Below are 18739 nucleotides of genomic sequence, written 5' to 3' on the forward strand. Positions count from 1 at the left end.
AAGATCATTTTGGTTTGGGTCTGTCTGTTGTTTCCTCCTTTCTGGATTTAGGATATGTATTTTGGGGCAGGAGTACCACCAGGCGATGTTGTATTCTTTTCATTGCATCTTATCAGGTGGCCCACAATGTCAACCAGTCCCTTGACTGATGGTGATAACTTTTATTACTTGATTACAAAGATTTCTTGCAGGGTTCTCTGCTATAAAATAACTAGTTTCCTTTTTGAAATTAATAAATATGTTTTTAGAGAGACACTTTGAGACTCTGTTCCTCATCCAACTTTCACCCATACACTTGAGCATCAATTGATATTTCTTCCCTGAATGAATTATTGTTATGACAGTGGCCAAATGGTGACTTGCTAATTCCAACATGCCTTTTTTATTTGTTGGTTAGCATAGGAAGAGGTTTCTATTCTCCCCATTTAGTTATTTTCATACAGGTTGACTCATGGATTCCTATTCTATTCAAGGAAGTTTGATCTATAAATTAATTTCCTTCTTTAATTTTCTCTCTCCCTTCTCTCTCTTCCTTCCATCTTTCCTTCCTTTCTTCTTTTTCTTTCTTCCTTTATTCACCCTCTTTTCCTCCCTCTAACCCAACCTCTCTCTCTTTCCTTTTGCCTTCCTTCCTTCCTTTATTATATTCCTTCTTTTGATACTCAAAATATATTTTGATGGTCCATATTTATTTTGCACTCAAATTGTCTAGATTTGATCAGTAGAAGCCTTCTTCAGGCTGGCTCCTATGTCATTCTGACATGATATCATTATTTTTTGAGCACTTTTTTTGCTTTCTTATTCAGCAAAATATCTCAGTCTCATATTGTGCTTTTGTGCTTTTCCTGACCCAGCTCTGAGTCAACCATTTCTCCAATGAGCTGGTTTTATTCAGTAGAGAAACTGAGGTCTGAATTATAGGGATAACCCTGCTCCTGGATTATCTACAGGGCATGGTAGAAATTATCTGTATATTGAGCACTCACACAATTCCAGCTAGATTTATTTCTACATGTATCTAAATACACTGAAATGCATAAGTGCACACTGATAGATTAAATTCTAAACCAAACTCATAGTATCCATTCAAGATTTTCCACTTTACATTTGTACCCCCCTTTCCTGACAACAGGAACCCGGTTCCACAGTCCTCAGTAGATTTACATATTTGCTCAATCAACCTGTATTGTAGTTAGGTTCAAGCCACACCAGATGGGTGTGCTGCATAGATATTCTCACTGTGGAGGTGCCAGCCGCCACTGAGCTCATGTCTAACACTCTGCTTGCTTGGACCCACATTCCCAACAGGGTGAATTATTCAGGAAGCTTGGGAAACAATAGAGATTGGTGGTAGACATTTTTCACAATCATCTAAGATTATATTAAAAGGATGACATTGCATGTTTTTTAGCATCCTTACAGCATTCCACCAGCCACTCTCTGACCTCCCAAACTTTCCATCTTTAAAATAACATAACTGTAAATAAAGATAAATTTGGCATGCACATGATTTTAGACATGTGAAATTTTCAACCCTGTTGCCTCTTGTTTGCTATTTCTGTCCCATCAGTTTAATGTTATAATTTACAACACTTTAGATTGGCATTTTACTGTCAAAAGAAATATCAGCATACTTTTCACTGATGTATTTCTGAATTAAAATTTTAAAACCTTAAAATTGCATGTATTTCTTTTGTCAGTAAGAATAATAAATACTGAGTGGACTTCAAATCAGGTATGAAGTTTTTATATCCTAAGTCTTGAAATGGAAATCTCAAACATGGCAGTGAGGCAACATAATTATAATGACCCTGTAAAGCAAGGAGGTGCCCCTGTTTACTGAGAGTGAAATGAAATTGAGGCAGGCAGGATCACAATTCACTGTGGGTGTTATAACACATTGTCAGATTGTAGAGCCCAGGAAAAATGACCCGTGCATGAATATTGCATGTTTTACTCCAAATTTATAGATATAATAAATGTAAAGCTCTAAGCCAAAACAAACAAAAGTTTACCTCTTTTTTCTTTATATTCTTTCTACTAAATTGGCAAATTTTTATTAATGTTAACTTTCTATCCATTTTGTATCTATTCATTTCTGACCTCATATTTTCAGTTGCAAATTTATGTCTCCAAACACTCCTGCTATTAATCTATTAAATAGGTCAATTCCTGAGCTTTAGAGTCATCACTGAAAGTTTCATAGACACTAATACACTGGTATTTTTAGTGACATTATATTTGTACATACAGGGAATAAATACAGGAAGTAAATAACATTTTCTCTTCCATTTCAAAGGGAATTAGGGCACTAGGAATTTCAGCCTCAGAGACACAATATCTTTAACCCATTGCTAACTATAAGGGAATGGTCAGCAATCCACCAATAACTCTGTTTTGCAGGCTAAGGTTTTGTTATTCAACTTCTAATTTTTAAAAACTATTTGAGAAAGTGATGGCAGGAGTTATTAGTTATAATCTGAATTAGTTTTCTATAGCTGCATAGAACAACCCAAAAACTCAGTAGCTCAGCATGGTAATAATTTATTCTCTTCTTTTCCTGCGGGAGCAACTTCTAATTCAGGAGCATCTTGGCTAAGAAGTTCTGGCTTGAAGTGTTTTTATGAGGTTGAAGTTGTTTCCCAGGGCCTCAGTCATCTGAGGGCTTGACTAGGATTGGAGGTCCCACTTCAAGATGGCTTTGCTCACATAGCTAGCTATTTGCTGCTGACTGTTTGGAGTAGGCCTCCCCACCAGACTACTTGAGGTTCCTATGGCACCTGGTCTGACTTTCCCACAGCAAGTGGTCCAAGAGACCAAGGTGAAGTCTCTAATGCCATTTATTAGTAAGCCCTGGGAGTCACAGTAACTGCACTTAAACATCTTTCTTTCTTCTTGGACATCCCAGGAGCTTCATTTGGATATGAACTTGACTTAGATAATGAGTTACTGAATTTTGAGCAGATTCTCTAATGCAAGCATATTAAACTCGTGGCCCACAGGCAGCATGCCACCCACAATGAATATTTTTGCAGCCCAGCCAATACAATGATATGTAAGAACATTTTAATAAAAATTTTGTAACTTAATTTTACAATATCATTATACATAATGATTATTAATATTTTCACTTAAAATGGTTTATTTATATTATATATTTTCTTTTTTTCTTTATTGATTAAGGTATTACATATGTGTCCTTATCTCCCCATTGCCTCCCCCACCCCCCCTACTCATGTCCTCACCCCTCTGGTGTCTGTGTCCATTGGTTATGCTTATATGCATGCATACAAGTCCTTTGGTTAATCTCTCCCTTACCCCCACCCTCCTCTACATTCCCTCTGAGGTTTGACAGTCTGATCAATGCTTCTCTGTCTCTGGATCTGTTTTTGTTCATCAGTTTATGTTGTTCATTATATTCCACAAATGAGTGAGATCATGTGATATTTATCTTTCTCTGACTGATTTATTTCGCTTAGCATAATGCTCTCCAGTTCCATCCATGCTGTTGCAAATGGTAAGAATTCCTTCTTTTTTATGGCAGCATAGTATTCCATCGTGTAGATGTACCACAGTTTTTTAATCCACTCATCTGCTGATGGGCACTTAGGCTGTTTCCAAATTTTAGCTATGGTAAATTGTGCTGCTATGAACATAGGGTTGCATATATCCTTTCTCATTGGTGTTTCTAGATTCTTGGAGTATATTCCTAGGAGTGGGACCACTGGGTCAAATGGGAGTTCCATTTTTAGTTTTTTGAGGAAACTCCATACAGTTCTCCACAGTGGCTGCACCAGTCTGCATTCCCACCAGCAGTGCAGGAGGGTTCCTTTTTCCCCCCACATCCTCCCCAGCACTTGTCATTTGTTGATTTGTTGATGATAGCTATTCTGATAGGTGTGAGATGGTACTGCATTGTCATTTTGATTTGCATCTCTCAGATGATTAGTGACTTTGAGCATGTTTTCATATGTCTCTTGGCCTTCCTTATGTCTTCTTTTGAAAAGTATCTAATTAGGTCCATTGCCATTTTTTGATTGGGTTGTTTATCTTCCTTTTGTTAAGTTGTACGAGTTCCCTGTAAATGTTGGAGATTAAATCCTTATCAGTGATAACACTGGAAAATATGTTCTCCCATGCAGTGGGCTTTTTTGTTGTTTTGTTGATGGTTTCTTTTGCTGTACAAAAGCTTTTTATTTTGATGTAGTCCCATTTGTTTGTTTTTTCTTTAGTTTCCATTGCCCTAGGAGCTGTATCGGTGAAGATATTGCTTCAGCATATGTCTGAGATTTTGCTGCCTGTGGATTCCTCTAATATTTTTATGGTTTCCCGTCATATGTTTAAGTCCTTTATCCATTTTGAGTTTATTTTTGTGTATGGTGTAAGTTGATGGTCTAGTTTCATTTTTTTGCATGTTATACATAATTACTAATAAGGAACTATAACGTTTGCTAATGACTGATTACTACTAGTATAATCATGTTGCATTCATTTCCCTTATGCACCCTACGGTGCAGGCGCACCATTTCTCTCCACTAATACTAGCAGTGAATATTTTAGAAGCCGATTGCCACAGCATTAGTCTTGGACTGACTTGTTTGGTGTGTGCAACAGGAAATATTTCACTTTCGGAGAACAGGAAAAATAGGTTTATTTGTGTTATGCTTATTAATTTGTGCAGTTATTCAGTGTCTGGTAAGTTAATGTCCATGAAAAATTTGAATTTTTATTAAAATGTTCTATTATTTTATGTTAATTATTATTCATTTATTTCTGCCCTTTGTATTCAGCATGTCTCTATGTTTCTATGAAAACTGAAATTTTGTTTTGTTTTGTTTTTCAGCCCACATAAATTTAAACCTTCTTTATTTGGCTCGTGTTAGCTTTTGAGTTTGACATGCTTGCTCTAATGGGATAAAACATTGGAGGGCCTTTGGAGGGTGGTAAATATACTTTCATGTTGAAGAGACATGAATCTCTGTGTCTCAAAGGGCAAACTCTAGTAACCATCCTCCAAGAGAGCCATAAATCTTAACTTTATATTATTCATATCTTTGGGTAGTACTGAATCAGTGCTGACCTGTGTGACAAATAGATCATTGCAGAAGTTACAGGTGCAGTTACTCAATTATAGCTGCTCATCTGAAAACCTGTGAGCAATTCTATGCCACTCACACACTCAACATACAAAGATAGGATAAGCATAGAGCTATCACTCTCCAGTTCAAATGGAGCAAAACAGGAGTTCCATAGCAGTTCTGAAATTCAGTCAGACACATGTTGCTAATTTCTTTATTAGAATTCAGGTTTACTATTTCCTAGAAATGATTATCCATAGCTCTTGGTTGTGCCTTCTGGATTCTCAGTTTAACCAACCTGATCCATGCTTTCCTTTTGAAATAAAACATTGTCCATGTTCACAGCTGCGTAGTTTCCTGCCTGTGGAATTTTTAGCATCTAAAGACCTTTTCTCTTTTTGTACCATCTCTAGTCCTTTCATTCCAAGCTTGTGGTGTTTTCTCCAGTACAGTTCTCTTAAAAATCGGTAGCCTTTCTATGAATGCTATTCAGGTTTACTCTATTAAACAGTTTTTGTTTTATTTTTACATTGGGTTTCTGCTGAGATGCTAAGGACAAGATGCCCTTAAGATTATTAGAATCCCTATTGTGTAATTCAGAGGATCTCTAATATACACCAATATGCTTCCTAGAAGTATTTTTGTCTGACTAAATGGCTCTTTAAGGCACCACCTAATATGTTTTAAAGTCTTAACATGGATTTTATAGTCACACCTCATGTTATCTTTAGATCATGTTTTAGTGATAGTTGATCTTTGCCTGAATGTGGTTTATTCATTTTTGCATTGTTTGCCAACTGAAGTGACTATTATTGAGAAAGCATTATCTTCAACCCTATCAAGGACTGCTTCTTCATATTTAACAGTTTTTCTTCAGCTTTCCTCACTTTTTTCCCCTTTTTACTATAAATTGAAAGGTGTCAGAATTCGCTGTCTGGAAATGCCATTAGCTCTATTACAAATATCTCAAGTATACCTCCTTCCTTTCCATATTAACACAGTGTTGCTAAACATCCCATTGCAACAACTCAAGATCTGGTTTTCTCTCATTTCCATTAACATTTTTCCTCACCTTCCTTCAAGCCATTTCCAACAAACTCCAGAGCCTTTAGGCTTCAAGTAACAGTACTTTCCAGGCCCATCCAACTTATTCGGACATCCCAGCGCCTAAGTCACTGCCACATTTTTAGATTTATATTACAATTCTCTCTCAGTACTAAATTCATTATTGGTTATTATAACATGACAAATCACTCCAAAATGCAGTGGCTTAAACTCATGATTTTTTAATCTCTCATGGGCCTCTCCATAAGATTGCTCAAGTATGATGGCTGACTTTTCAGGGTTGGTAGTCTCAGAGTTCAAGTTGAAAACTAGCCTTGAAAGTCAAGCACAGCCACCACTTCCACAGTTTTCTACTGACTACAGAGGTCAGCCCTAATTTGATGTGTAAGGGGTCTACAAGATAGTGTGAATTAATGGAGTCCCTCTTGGAAATGTTAAAGATAATTAGCAATTTAGTAATATGGTCTATAATTGTCTTCTACTAGAATGTATCCCATTTGGAAAAAAGAAAGGACTTGACACTTTCAAATTCAAAAATTCCTTAGGACCAAACAGAACATTGTTATGGTTACTGATGAAGTCTTGTTTTATGAACTTAATTATACCCAATTCAGTTCATAGCAATCTGTGTTATGTAGCTGCTTTGCATCAGAGAAGGTCATGTCCTCACAAATAGATCTACTCATTTTGAAGTATTTCTAAGCCAGTATGGATATTTAGAGACTTCCTAGTATTCAACAACAGAACCAAATGATCATCTTGTCAAGAATAGTCATTAACATTACAGCTGGATGTTTACTTTCTGCTAAGTGTAGACATTAACTCCTTTCAATATTATTTTGATTGAACAGATTTAAAAGCATGTGTATGCATACAACTAGTCTAAATAGATGACTTCTCTAAGATCAGCAATTTCAGTGGGGACTAAGTCAATGCAAATGAAAAAAATGTGACTTAGAAAAATATATAGATGAGCTATATGCTTGACATTGAAATAGAGTCTTATATTAATTTCAGGAATTAATTTAAGTTTAATCCTATTTTTACATAGAATTCTGTTGATGGAAAAGGATATACTCCACCTCTGTGATTAATCCTTAAAGAAGTTCAAATGATAATCATTAAACTTTAAATATTATAAACCATTAATAAAGGGAGGAGTTTTCTATTGTCCTTAACTACTATTACCAGTCAAACAAAATAGAACACTTTAAAAAATAATTTAATGGTCAATTTTTTAAGAGTTTTTATTGAAAATATACTTTTAATAAGTTAGTGGCAGGTATTGGTCTCAATCCATTCTGTAGAAATTATTTTTTGCTGTACATATATTATTTGATTGAAATAAATGTGTGAATAACCTCAGATTTTTAAGCAAATTAGCACAGTTTCAATTTGCCCTGGTAGGTCAATTTGGTGTAGGGAACTATAAGGAAATGCTTTTGGGAACTAACTTTAGAAATATATTATTTTCTATGGCCTACAAACTTTCTATGCATACTAATTTTCTATGCATGTCTCTACTGAAAGTCATAATAGTAATTGTTTGATGGTGCTATTTTAAAGTTATCTATAGTAGTAAAAGGGTAATATGCTAATCAGACCAGACATCCTTCTGGGACAAAGCTGGGCCTGAGGGAAGCCAACCCGGCCCCAGGTGCCAGAGGGAAGCCAGTGCCGGCAGTTGGGGGAAGGAAGGCCTACCCTTGCACAAATTTTGTGCATCAGGCCTCTAGTTTTGTAATAAAAATTTTAATCTTATTTAAAACTTGGCATGCATGTGTGTGTGTGTGTGTGTGTGTGTATGTGTACACATTCAGAGCAGGGTGGCTGATCCTTATGTCTAAATGTATTCTTTGTAATGTTTGTTAGGATTTTATAAACTGAGAAATCATTTATAATGCATATATATCTTTGGATTGAATTGGACATTAATCCATAAAATAGATTCATCTTAATTGGTAATAGTAAATTTAGCTTTTTGACATCTAAATAACAGGCCTCTAGAGAATTAAGGAAATAGATGTAATATTGAAAGTTTAAGAGGAAGGCACTTGAATAGTTGAGAAAGGTCTAAGTTGTATGTTCTAATCTCTGTAGGCAGGGTCAAGTGCAGAAGTACAGCAGTGAGCTATTAATAGCAGAGGGACATAGAATGAACTGTGACAGAGTGAGAAAGAAGAAGTCAAGGAGAAAATAATAAGGAATGCTAGACTCCAGAAACAACGATTCACTTAGGTTCAACCCTTATGTCTTTCTCTGAAATAATATCTCTTTCTCACAGTACTTCATCCTTCTGTACTGAATACAACACCAGCAAGGACCAACAAAGCAGGGTTGGAGACAATGGCTGAGATCAGGGAGCATCACCAGAGGAAACTTAGTGAAGCGTGCTGTACACAGATTTTAACATCTCCATTTCCTCTGCTCTCTCACAGGTTTTCTGAACCAGATGAATAACTCAGGTCACTCTGTCCTTCAGCCTTCATTCCAAGGATGCATGCAGCTCATTCAAGTGGATGATCAACTTGTAAATTTATATGAGGTGGCACAAAGGAAACCAGGAAGTTTTGCAAACGTCAGCATTGACATGTGTGCCATCATAGACAGGTAAATGGTCTTTTCATCCTGCTTCAGATTATCCAGACTTTTCAAATTCATGTTTATGTTGTGGGATGAATGAAACACTCACCCTCCCACCCACCCCTCTGATGGGCTAGGCAGGAAGAACCTTTTGCCATGCCTGTGGTCCTATATGTGGATTTTAGCAATGCCTTTTATATCAGGACATGGATATACATGATAGAAAAATCTGTGATGTCACATTACTCCATCAACCTCGCTCAGTGAGTGTGAGCATTATGTAAGTGGTTTTGCAATCAATAGTTGAGATATAAAGGAACTCCGTTTATTTTTAGATTTGCTTCCTATACCCACAAGCAGAGATGCCCTTCTCTCCTTGTCTTGGTCACAACTCATCCTTATCATATTGTCCCAGCTAAAGCCTCCTCGAAGTAAAAGAAGTATTAAAAAATGTTGGTGGGCTATGTGGGGGCTTACAGAAGCAGAATGTTTAATGTAATCGAGTTTGCTTATAAAATACATGTGCTAAAATATTGCAAAATCTAATCTTTATTAGTTTTTGCAACTCTGAGGAGGAGCTTTTTAAGAAAACTGAGTTGACTTCTCACACAATGGAAAGATACCTCTTTTGTATGAAATATTGTGACAGAATTACATACTCTACCTTAATATGCTTCTAAAATTGCCTTTTCTTCCAGCGTGAAAATATTTCATTTTCAGATGTTTTGCCCATAAACAAATCACACCTAACCATTTACTGAATTTAACCTTGTGAATTTATGTGATTTAAAAAAAAAAACATTTTAAAATTAGAAGGCTATCTTATCCTGAAAGATAATTTAATTAATTTTATATTTTAAAAGATGAAAGTTCTATGTCTCAATATGCACCCCCAAAATATATATACCTGAAATCTCTAATAATAGCATTTAATTTAAGAAGATATCCTTGGGGAAGTCATTCAAAGATATATGATTTATCTTAAAAATATATAAAGCCATTTATAAAAAAGTAAGTTTTTCCATATAATCTAAATAAAATACTATTCGTGTGAAATAAATTAATTTATGACAGCTACAGATTATGACTTTTTAAAGTCTTAACATATTTGTAATAAAATTTGACGTATCACAGTGTTTATTTCTTTTTTTTTTTCAAATTTTTATTAAGGTATTATATGTGTACATATCTTACCATTGCCCCCCCCCACCCCACTCCCATACATGCCCTCACCCCCCAATGTTTTGCATCCGTTGGTTACTCTTATATGCATGCATACAAGTCCTTCAGTTGATCTCTTATTTCCCCCACCTCTCCCTAACCTTACCGCTGTAATTAGACAGTCTGTTTGATGCTTTACTGCCTCTGTAACTATCTTTTTGTTCATCAGTTTATAATGTTTTTCATTATCCCCATATGAGTGAGATCATGTGGTATTTTTCTTTCATTGACTGGCTTATTTCACTTAGCATAATGTTCTCTAATTCCATCCAGGTGCCTACAAATGGTAGTAATTCCTTCTTTTTTATGGCAGCATAGTATTCCATTGTGTAGATGTACCATAGTTTTCTGATCCAGTCATCTGTTGATGGGCACCTGGGCTGTTTCCAAATCTTAGCTATTGTAAATTGTGCTGCTATGAACATAGGGGTGCATATATCCTTTCTGATTGGTGTTTCTGGTTTCTTAGGATATATTCCTAGGAGTGGGATTACTGGGTCAAATGGGAGTTCCATTTTCAGTTTTTTGAGGAAACTCCATACTGTTCTCCAAAGTGGCTGCACCAGTCTGCATTCCCACCAGCAGTGCACGAGGGTTCCTTTTTCTCCGCATCCTCGCCAACACTTGTTGTTTGTTGATTTGTTGATGATAGCCATTCTGATAGGTGTGAGATGGTATCGCATTGTCGTTTTGATTTGCATCTCTCGGATAATTAGTGACTTTGAGCATGTTTTCATGTGTCTTGGCCTTCCTTCTGTCTTCTTTTGAAAAGATTCTATTTAGGTCCGTTGCCCATTTTTTTATTGGATCTTTTATCTTCCTTTTATTAAGTTGTATAAGCTGCCTGTAGATGTTGGAAATAAAACCTTTATCAGTGATACCATTTGCAAATATGTTCTCCCATAAAGTGGGGTTTCTTGTTGTTTTGTTGATGGTTTCTTTTGCTGTACAAAAGCTTTTTATTTTGATGTAGTCCCATTTGTTTATTTTCTCTTTGGCTTCCATTGCCCTAGGGGCAGTATCACTGAAAAAGTTCTTTTGGCATATGTCTGAGATTTTGCTGCCTGTGGATTCCTCTAGTATTTTTATGGTTTCCCATCTTATATTTAAGTCCTGTATCCATTTTGAGTTTATTTTTGTGTATGGTGTAAGTTGGTGATCTAGTTTCATTTTTTTGCATGTATCTGTCCAATTTTCCCAACACCATTTATTGAAGAGACTGTCTTAACTCCATTGTATGCTCATGCCTCCTTTGTCAAATATTAATTGCGCATATTGGTTTGGGTTGATATCTGGATTCTCTATTCTATTCCATTGATCTATATGTCTGTTCTTGTGCCAGTACCAGGCTGTTTTGAGGACAGTGGCTTTGTAATACAGCTTGAAATCTGGTATTGAGATCCCTCCTACTTTATTCTTCTTTCTCAGGATTGCTGTGTCACAGTGTTTATTTCTATTACACACTTGCAAATACTCATAATGGCAGTCTAAACACTTTATATTTAAACAGAACAATGAACAATTTTAATAGAAATATATTCATAATTTTGAACCATCAATACAGTGTAATAACTGTTATTTCTGCCTAATGTAAATGGGAGCAGTAATCAGAAAAAATGAGAGATGAAGTTTTACAACCATATTCTGGTATTAGATGTTTATCTGTAAATTTTAGTAATTGTTTTCCATACAGGAAGATTTTTCTTCTTATTAATAGTTATACAGCATATGGAGATATTTTACTACCTTGTCCATTTTCCATGCCAGTAGCTTTAATAATATAATAATTTCTGTCAGTAATAACCAAGTTAGTTCTCTCAGCTTTTGTAAACAGGCTAGATTTTATGGCAATATTGCTGTTTCACTTCAAACAACATGTTTCCTGAGCATTATAGTTAAATTGTTTGCTACTGAAGAAGTATGGGAGAGATTTTGAAATTTTAATAGATTACTCCCATGAAAAAAGTGGGAGTTAAGTTGCCCTCAAAAGAATGAATGATATTTTAGTAAATGAACAGAGTGGAATATGGTCTTCCTGGAGAAGATGTATATGGGAAATGCAAATTTCAATTTTTGGTAGCTATAGGAATAGAGTTAGTCCCATTGTCCATGTTATCAAGTGTTCTGCAGCTGACAGGACAGGGAATTTCTTTCCTGTCCTCCTGGATGATAACCCACCTCTGACACAGGTCCACAAATTTCCTAAAACCACTATGGAATCCATGTTCTGCTTGTCTCATTTTTTAAGGAAATAACTTCTGTACATTAACTACCAATGTGTGGAATACTACATTCCTTTATTTACTTAAAATGTCTTCAGGTCAAAATCTTAATCTGTGAAGTGTTGTATTTTTGTAAATATGACACAAGACTATATTCACCTATTGGAACTATTGAGGAGATCATTGAGGATTTAGTCTGTGTCTGCCAAGTGAGAGGACCAGTGGGTTTAGCCTGAACTCATATATTGGTGACCCAATAGGTCACACTTTAATGACACATCCTTAGCTCACCTCTTGTTTATTCCCACCCCCCACACACACACCACTAAAATTTTGCAATTGCCTTATCTCTTCCATTTTATTTTCAAACTACCTAAATACTACTTAAGTAATCTTGCATTTGGCTCTTTCTTACTTTTCTCCCTTCAAACTTCAGCTTGATGATTTGAAAGCTATTTTGGGGGGGGAGCGGATAAATGAGAACATAGGGTGAAAAAATATGAACACTTCTGCAAGTGTGATTTTTATAAAATGTTTGGAGATAATAGGAGCAGCTGCAATGATTTGATGAGTAGAACTTAGAAAAATAGTTTGGGGAAGATGACACTAAGGGAGTTTTGCTGTGTGTCCTGGAATACCTTATGCTTTCAACTTATTTTTCTTACTTTCTGTGTGGATTTACATGTGGCTTGTTTCCTGTGAAATGTAGAAATAGGGAGCTATTATATATCATAATCCAAATGAGAGATTCTGTTGGCCTCAGACCAGTGCGTTGGCACAAGAGGTATTGAGATGTGGTCGATTCTGAATATATTTCGTGGTGTTTCTTGATTCCTGTTAGATGTGGAGCATGAGAAGAAGAGAGGAAATGATTTGGTAAAAGCAATTGGAAGGAAGGCGTTGCCATCTCCTTAGATGGGAAGGCTAATGGTAGAGATTGGTCAGGGGAAAAAATCATGAATTCGGTGGTGATCATGAGTTGAGATGTCTATTAGACGTTTGGGTTGAATTGTCAAGAAGGCACCGGGATGTAAGTATGTAACAAGCATATATCAGCAGACTGATAAAATGGCCATGTTGACCTATTGAGGGCCTCTGATTTCTTCAGCTGTATTTCCTAAAAAGCCATAGACCTGTAAGGGCAAAAGGTGAATAGAGGGCAGGAAACCTCTTCCAACATCGGAAGCCTCTAGCTCTACCCTTTCATTGACACCCTGCTCTCAGGGAGGAGGGCCTCTGTCACATCCTCGGTTGCTAGAACACTCTCTGAAATCAGAAAGCTATCCAGCACATAACCTTTTGATTTCTCCTTGCATAATTACCATCTTTAATCTGCTTCTAGCACCCTTACATTGTTGATTCCTTATGGCAAACATCTTTAGCTGCCTTTTATAGTTCCTATTCTCAACCCACTTCTCTCTAACCTCTTTTCAGGTATGGAAATATGAGCCAAACCCGCTAAAGTTAGCTTTATTCACTTGTTCCTGCCAGAGAGAACTACAACAGAATCATGGGGCATTTCAAAGGAAGTGAGGGGAGAAGGGAAGGGAGGGTGGAGAAGAGGGAGAGAGTAAGAGAAGGGGATGGGGGCTGGAGTAAGTCCTGGGAGGGTCCTGGCAGGTGTTGGTCAGAATCTGTAAAGGAGCAGAGCTGCTGCAGCCTTGGAACATGAGAATTTATGCGTAGTTACTGCTTGATGCCTTGTCTGTGATTCTTACAAGGACATATGGGATGAAGAAGCTGCAGTTGAAATATTTTGAGTTTAGGTGTGTGATGTTCTTGCCTCATTTGGAAAAATGTATCTGTTTTGTGAGTAATAGTAAAGCCTGTTTTGCTAGTTGTGACTTGTATATCAATCCTAAGACCACCCTTATAGCTTAGCTGCCAGAGAGGTCATTTTTCTTTGCCATAGTCAGGGGAAGCCATGTGACACAGTCCTGGCCACTGAGAGATAAGCAGAGGTCAGCTATTGTGTTCTTGAGAAAGCTTTTATTTCCTGATTCAGCTGTCACCCCTGCCCCTACACTGTCCTATTTTCCAATGCAGACACCATGTCTGGAGCTGTGCAGTCAAGAAAATTCGAGCTCGAGTGAACCAGAGTCAGAAATCACCTTCATTCCTTTTTATGTGAAAAAAAAAAAAAGTAATCCTCATTTACCCAAGTCTCTGGAGTCAAGTTTTATTTTTCTTGGAGCCAAAAGCAGCTGTTTTTCCCATCTTCCATTTCTAAAATCAACCAATACCTTCCCTTTAGCCACAAATTCCCAAGTGTGTTTGTTGATGGCTTTGAAAGAAAAGAGGGTACATTTCTTTGGGGGTCTATTAAGTTGCATGCCAGTGATGTCCCCTAGAGACTGGCACTTGGGCACTGAGTGGCTTTTTAGAGACCAGAGCAAATTCATGTTGTCAGAACCAGCATCTAGTAGAAAAACTGGTAAAAGTAGTTCATTAGGATTATAATCTTAGCTTTCCTGTCGCCTCCCTTGTAAATATATTAAGAAACAAAGCCAGTAAACATTCTGAATAGCACAGGGAGCGGAAGAAGAAGAGTAAATATCCCAGCCTACAAAATTACCCCTCAAGAAATTCTGAATAGACTAGATCCTATTTCTGAGTTGGTAATTAAGTCTTCATTATATCTTTGGATAGAAGTGCATAATCACAGTCCCAGTTTTTAGTTTTTATGTCTTTATGTTTTATGTTTTTAGTGCTTTCTTTTCAAGAACATCTACCCAGTTTGTTTGATTTTTTTTTTCCTTGAAAGAAAAGAAGAAGTATAGGATTTCTTTATAGGTGCCTTTAAAGGAGGGTTGGATAGATATAGTGATGTTTCAAAACTAAGCTGACTATTGGAAAGGTGAACAACAAAGAAAGAGATGAATATTATCAGTTCAGAAGGTCATGCATTTCTGTAAAAGCAAGGCTAAAATGTATAGGCCTAACTTAAATGAATAAAATGTAATGTTATTTATTTTTTAAAATTGATCTTCATTTGCTCATGAGCTCTTCCAACCCATACCAAAAAAACTAAATATTCGAACACATGTATTTGGGTACCCTAATCCTATCTAATAAAAGAATAATATGCAAATTAACCAACACACCGCTACACCCACAAGCCACGCCCATAAGCCACACGCACCAGCCAATCAGGAGCAAATATGCAAATGAACCCAACCAAGATGGCTACCGCCACAGAGAGCAGGAGGGAGGCATGGGTTTCCCAGGCAATGGAGGAAGCCAAGCTTTCCGCCTGCCCTTGCCTACCTAGGCCTCCACTCAAGGCTACAAAGTTTCAATGATAGAAGATACATAAACCCAAACAGAAATGGCGGCAGCCATGGAGCTGGAAAGAGCAGGAGGCTAGGGTTGCCCGCAGCAATGGAGGAAGCCAAGCTTCTGCAGCCCTGGCCAGCCCGGGCCTCTGCTTAAGGCTACAAAGTTTCAATTATAGAAGATAAAATAAATCCCAACAGAAATGGCTGCTGCCACGGAGCAAGCAGAAGGCTTGGCTCTGCTCCAGGCTACAAAGTTTTAATTGTAGAAGATAAATAAACCCCAGATACCAGGGCCTCCGCTTGGGTCACCAGGGGGTGTGGCCGGCCTGCAAACCACCACAGGCCCCTCACCCAGGCCGCCCCACGCCCAAGGGAACGCCCACCCTGATCCGGCACACCCTTCAGGGCAAACCAGCTGGCCCCCACCCATGCACCAGGCCTCTATCCTATCTAATAAAAGAGTAATATGCAGATTGACCATCACTCCAACACACAAGATGGCTGCCCCCATGTGGTCAAAGATCCTGCCCCCATGTGGACACAAGATGACCACCACAAGATGGCCAGCAAGGGAGGGCAGTTGGGAGGGACCAGGCCTGCAAGGGAGGGCAGTTGTGGGCGATCAGGCCAGGAGGGGAGGGCAGTTAGGGGTGACCAAGCCGGCAGAGGAGGGAAGTTGGGGCGACCAGGCCTGCAGGGAAAGGCAGTTGGGGGAGACCAGGGCTGCAGGGCAGGGCAGTTAGGGGTGACCAGGCCTGCAGGGGAGGGCAGTTGGGAGGGACCAGGCCTGCAGGGGAGGGCAGTTAGGGGTGACCAGGCCTGCAGGGGAGGGAAGTTAGGGGAAAACAGGCTGGCAGGGGAGCAGTTAGGCATCAATCAGGCTGGCAGGGGAGTGGTTAGGGGGTGATCAGGAAGGCAGGCAGGCGAGCAGTTGGGAGCCAGCAGTCCTGGATTGTGAGAGGGATGTCCGACTGCCCGTTTAGGCCCAATCCCACTGGGATCGGGCCTAAACGGGCAGTCGGACATCCCTCGAGGGGTCCCAGATTGGAGAGGGTGCAGGCTGGGCTGAGGGACACCCCCCACCCCCGTGCACAAATTTCATGCACCGGGCCTCTAGTATATAATATATGTATATATTTTTTCAGTCAGTATGATATTCAAGCTCATTCAAAGGTCAATTGGGCTATTACCCCATTTCAAGTGTCTTCCTTGACCCCACCAGCATGGCCCTTGGGTCAGAACCAGCCAACTTATGTAACATCTTGTAATTAGAGGAGTGGGATCTGTTTCATGTGCTCTCAAGTTGCTTCTGGGCTCTCCGAAGGTCCCCAGCCTGCTTAGTCTTCAGGGATTGCCCTTTGTCCCAACTGCCTACTGCTCTGGCCTTGTGGTATGCCTTGGCTACTGCTAGGCTCAGGTTTGGGGGTCTGTGTAAGGTGTTAACTTGCCCAATTTGTCTAAGACTCTTCCCCTTTTAGTACTGAGAACTCTGTGCCGGGAGAAACCCTTCAATTTGGGTAAATTAGGATGGTTGGTCACTCAAGATCTGTGTGCTTTTTGCCCTTTTTCTCCTAAATCTCTTTCCCTGGTGTACCAGAAAGCCATCTAAGCATTCTTTTAGATCCCACAGGAACACACAGTGATTTCTAGACCTCTTGCAAACTGCATACAAGTTGAAAGTATTCATGGTATGTATGAGGATGTGGGGTATGGGAATAGCTGTCTTTGCCTCAGCATGTCTTGCTCTATATGTACTCTGTAGCACTCACCTCAGGCTGACATGAGGCTCTTCATAAATTCTCAAAGGCAGAATGGAGGGCACTTGCCACCAATGCCATAGGATTTCTAAGTCTCTGTTGAGATTCATTCAGTCAATAAATACTGATAAAAGATCACACTGAGTGTGAGCACCCCTTTCTGGCACTTTAATGCTGATATGGCAGAGAGAGGATCATTGGTCAGCATTTAAACTGTCCTAACACTTTGGGCTCATCTTCTCTGCTCTCCAAGACCTAGCTCTTCCAAACCAAATCTCCTTGGTTTTAGACTACTTTGCCAAAATTGAATCCTCACATCTCCAAACATTTTGTCCTAGTCCAGAGTCCAGAGGTGAACTCTCCCAGTCCAGATTCCCCGTGGAAATGCCATTGGTTCACTGAGTGGACAGCCACAGTACAAAAAAAAAAAAAAAAAAAAATGGATGAAAAATTTTAAAAAACCAAAATTTTGACTTGCAATATCTAAAAATGACTTCTACTGTAGGAAAAAGAAGGCCCATGTCTCAACCATGGATATTTCTGCAGTGCCACTGTTTATGCCCATGTCTGGATGCCCTTCCCATGTACCTGTGAGCTGCTCCTGTTTGCAGTCCCATCCTCACCTGGACCCCAGGCAGAATTGCAGCTGCCATCCCTCTGACAACTTCAATTTTGGAATTTCCCAGTTTTTTCAATAACTACTTTTAAAAATGTTTTATTTTTTTCATTTTAATGTCTGTCTCTTTTATTAGCTAGTAAGGATGTACGGTCCTAACTGTGAACTGCCACCCTTTGGGTCTAAAAGTATTCATATATTTCCAGGATGACCACCCCTTTCTATTGGTCCTTAAGAACTGTTCATGTCATCAAGCCAGCTGGTGTCAAATTGTGCTAGCACCTCTTATACATTGGGAAACATGTTGTCTTTTACCAATAGATTCTATGACAATTACATGAAACTGGTAAAGGAGGCAAAATGTTTCTCAGATAAACTTCACATTGTTTCAAACATTGTGCCTCTTAAATTCTGACATCATTATGACTCTGATCCCATCAAATTCCAAAGCAGCAAGGAACAGGTCGGCTGGAACTCATTCCTGGAGAGCCAGAACCAACAAGGAGTTTTTCAGGCTTGAGGCCAGATTTCCCTTTGCAGAAAGAACACCCATCAGAAACACCCTAAAACCAGATCACCAGCTCAAAATAAACATCTAGAAAAAGGACTGGTAACATAATTCAGTTTTGATTTTTTTCACATGACCGGGCATGTTGTGAATCTTTATTGTAGATACTAGTGGCCTGGTGCATGAAAATCGTGCACATTAAAAGGGGATTAATTAGACTAAATAACTTAATATTACTATTTGCCCTTCCTCTATAATAGAAGTGTCAGATATGAAAGAAAATTAGTAAAATGTATATGAAAATCTTCCTCCTTTCAGAGTCTGGGGCATACCATGGGACCCAGAGTCAAGTCCCTGCCCACCCAGGTGCACCTCAAAATTGCATGAGACCTAGACCCAGCTGCCCCCGCC

At 38.6% G+C, this 18739-nt stretch overlaps 1 protein-coding gene across 1 annotated transcript in view; it reads left to right on the top strand.

Annotated features, from left to right (window-relative positions):
• The window catches only part of CNTNAP2 (contactin associated protein 2), a 1915008-nt gene that overhangs the window by 1063976 nt on the left and 832293 nt on the right, over positions 1–18739 (top strand). Inside the window, exon 10 of the mRNA XM_080666270.1 lies at positions 8582–8753. Coding sequence (XP_080522396.1) covers positions 8582–8753 — 172 coding nt within the window. The remainder of the gene's footprint in view (positions 1–8581; positions 8754–18739) is intronic.

Source organism: Plecotus auritus (genome assembly GCF_963455305.1).
Source record: "Plecotus auritus genome assembly, chromosome: 4".
Taxonomy (NCBI): Eukaryota; Metazoa; Chordata; class Mammalia; order Chiroptera; family Vespertilionidae; genus Plecotus; species Plecotus auritus.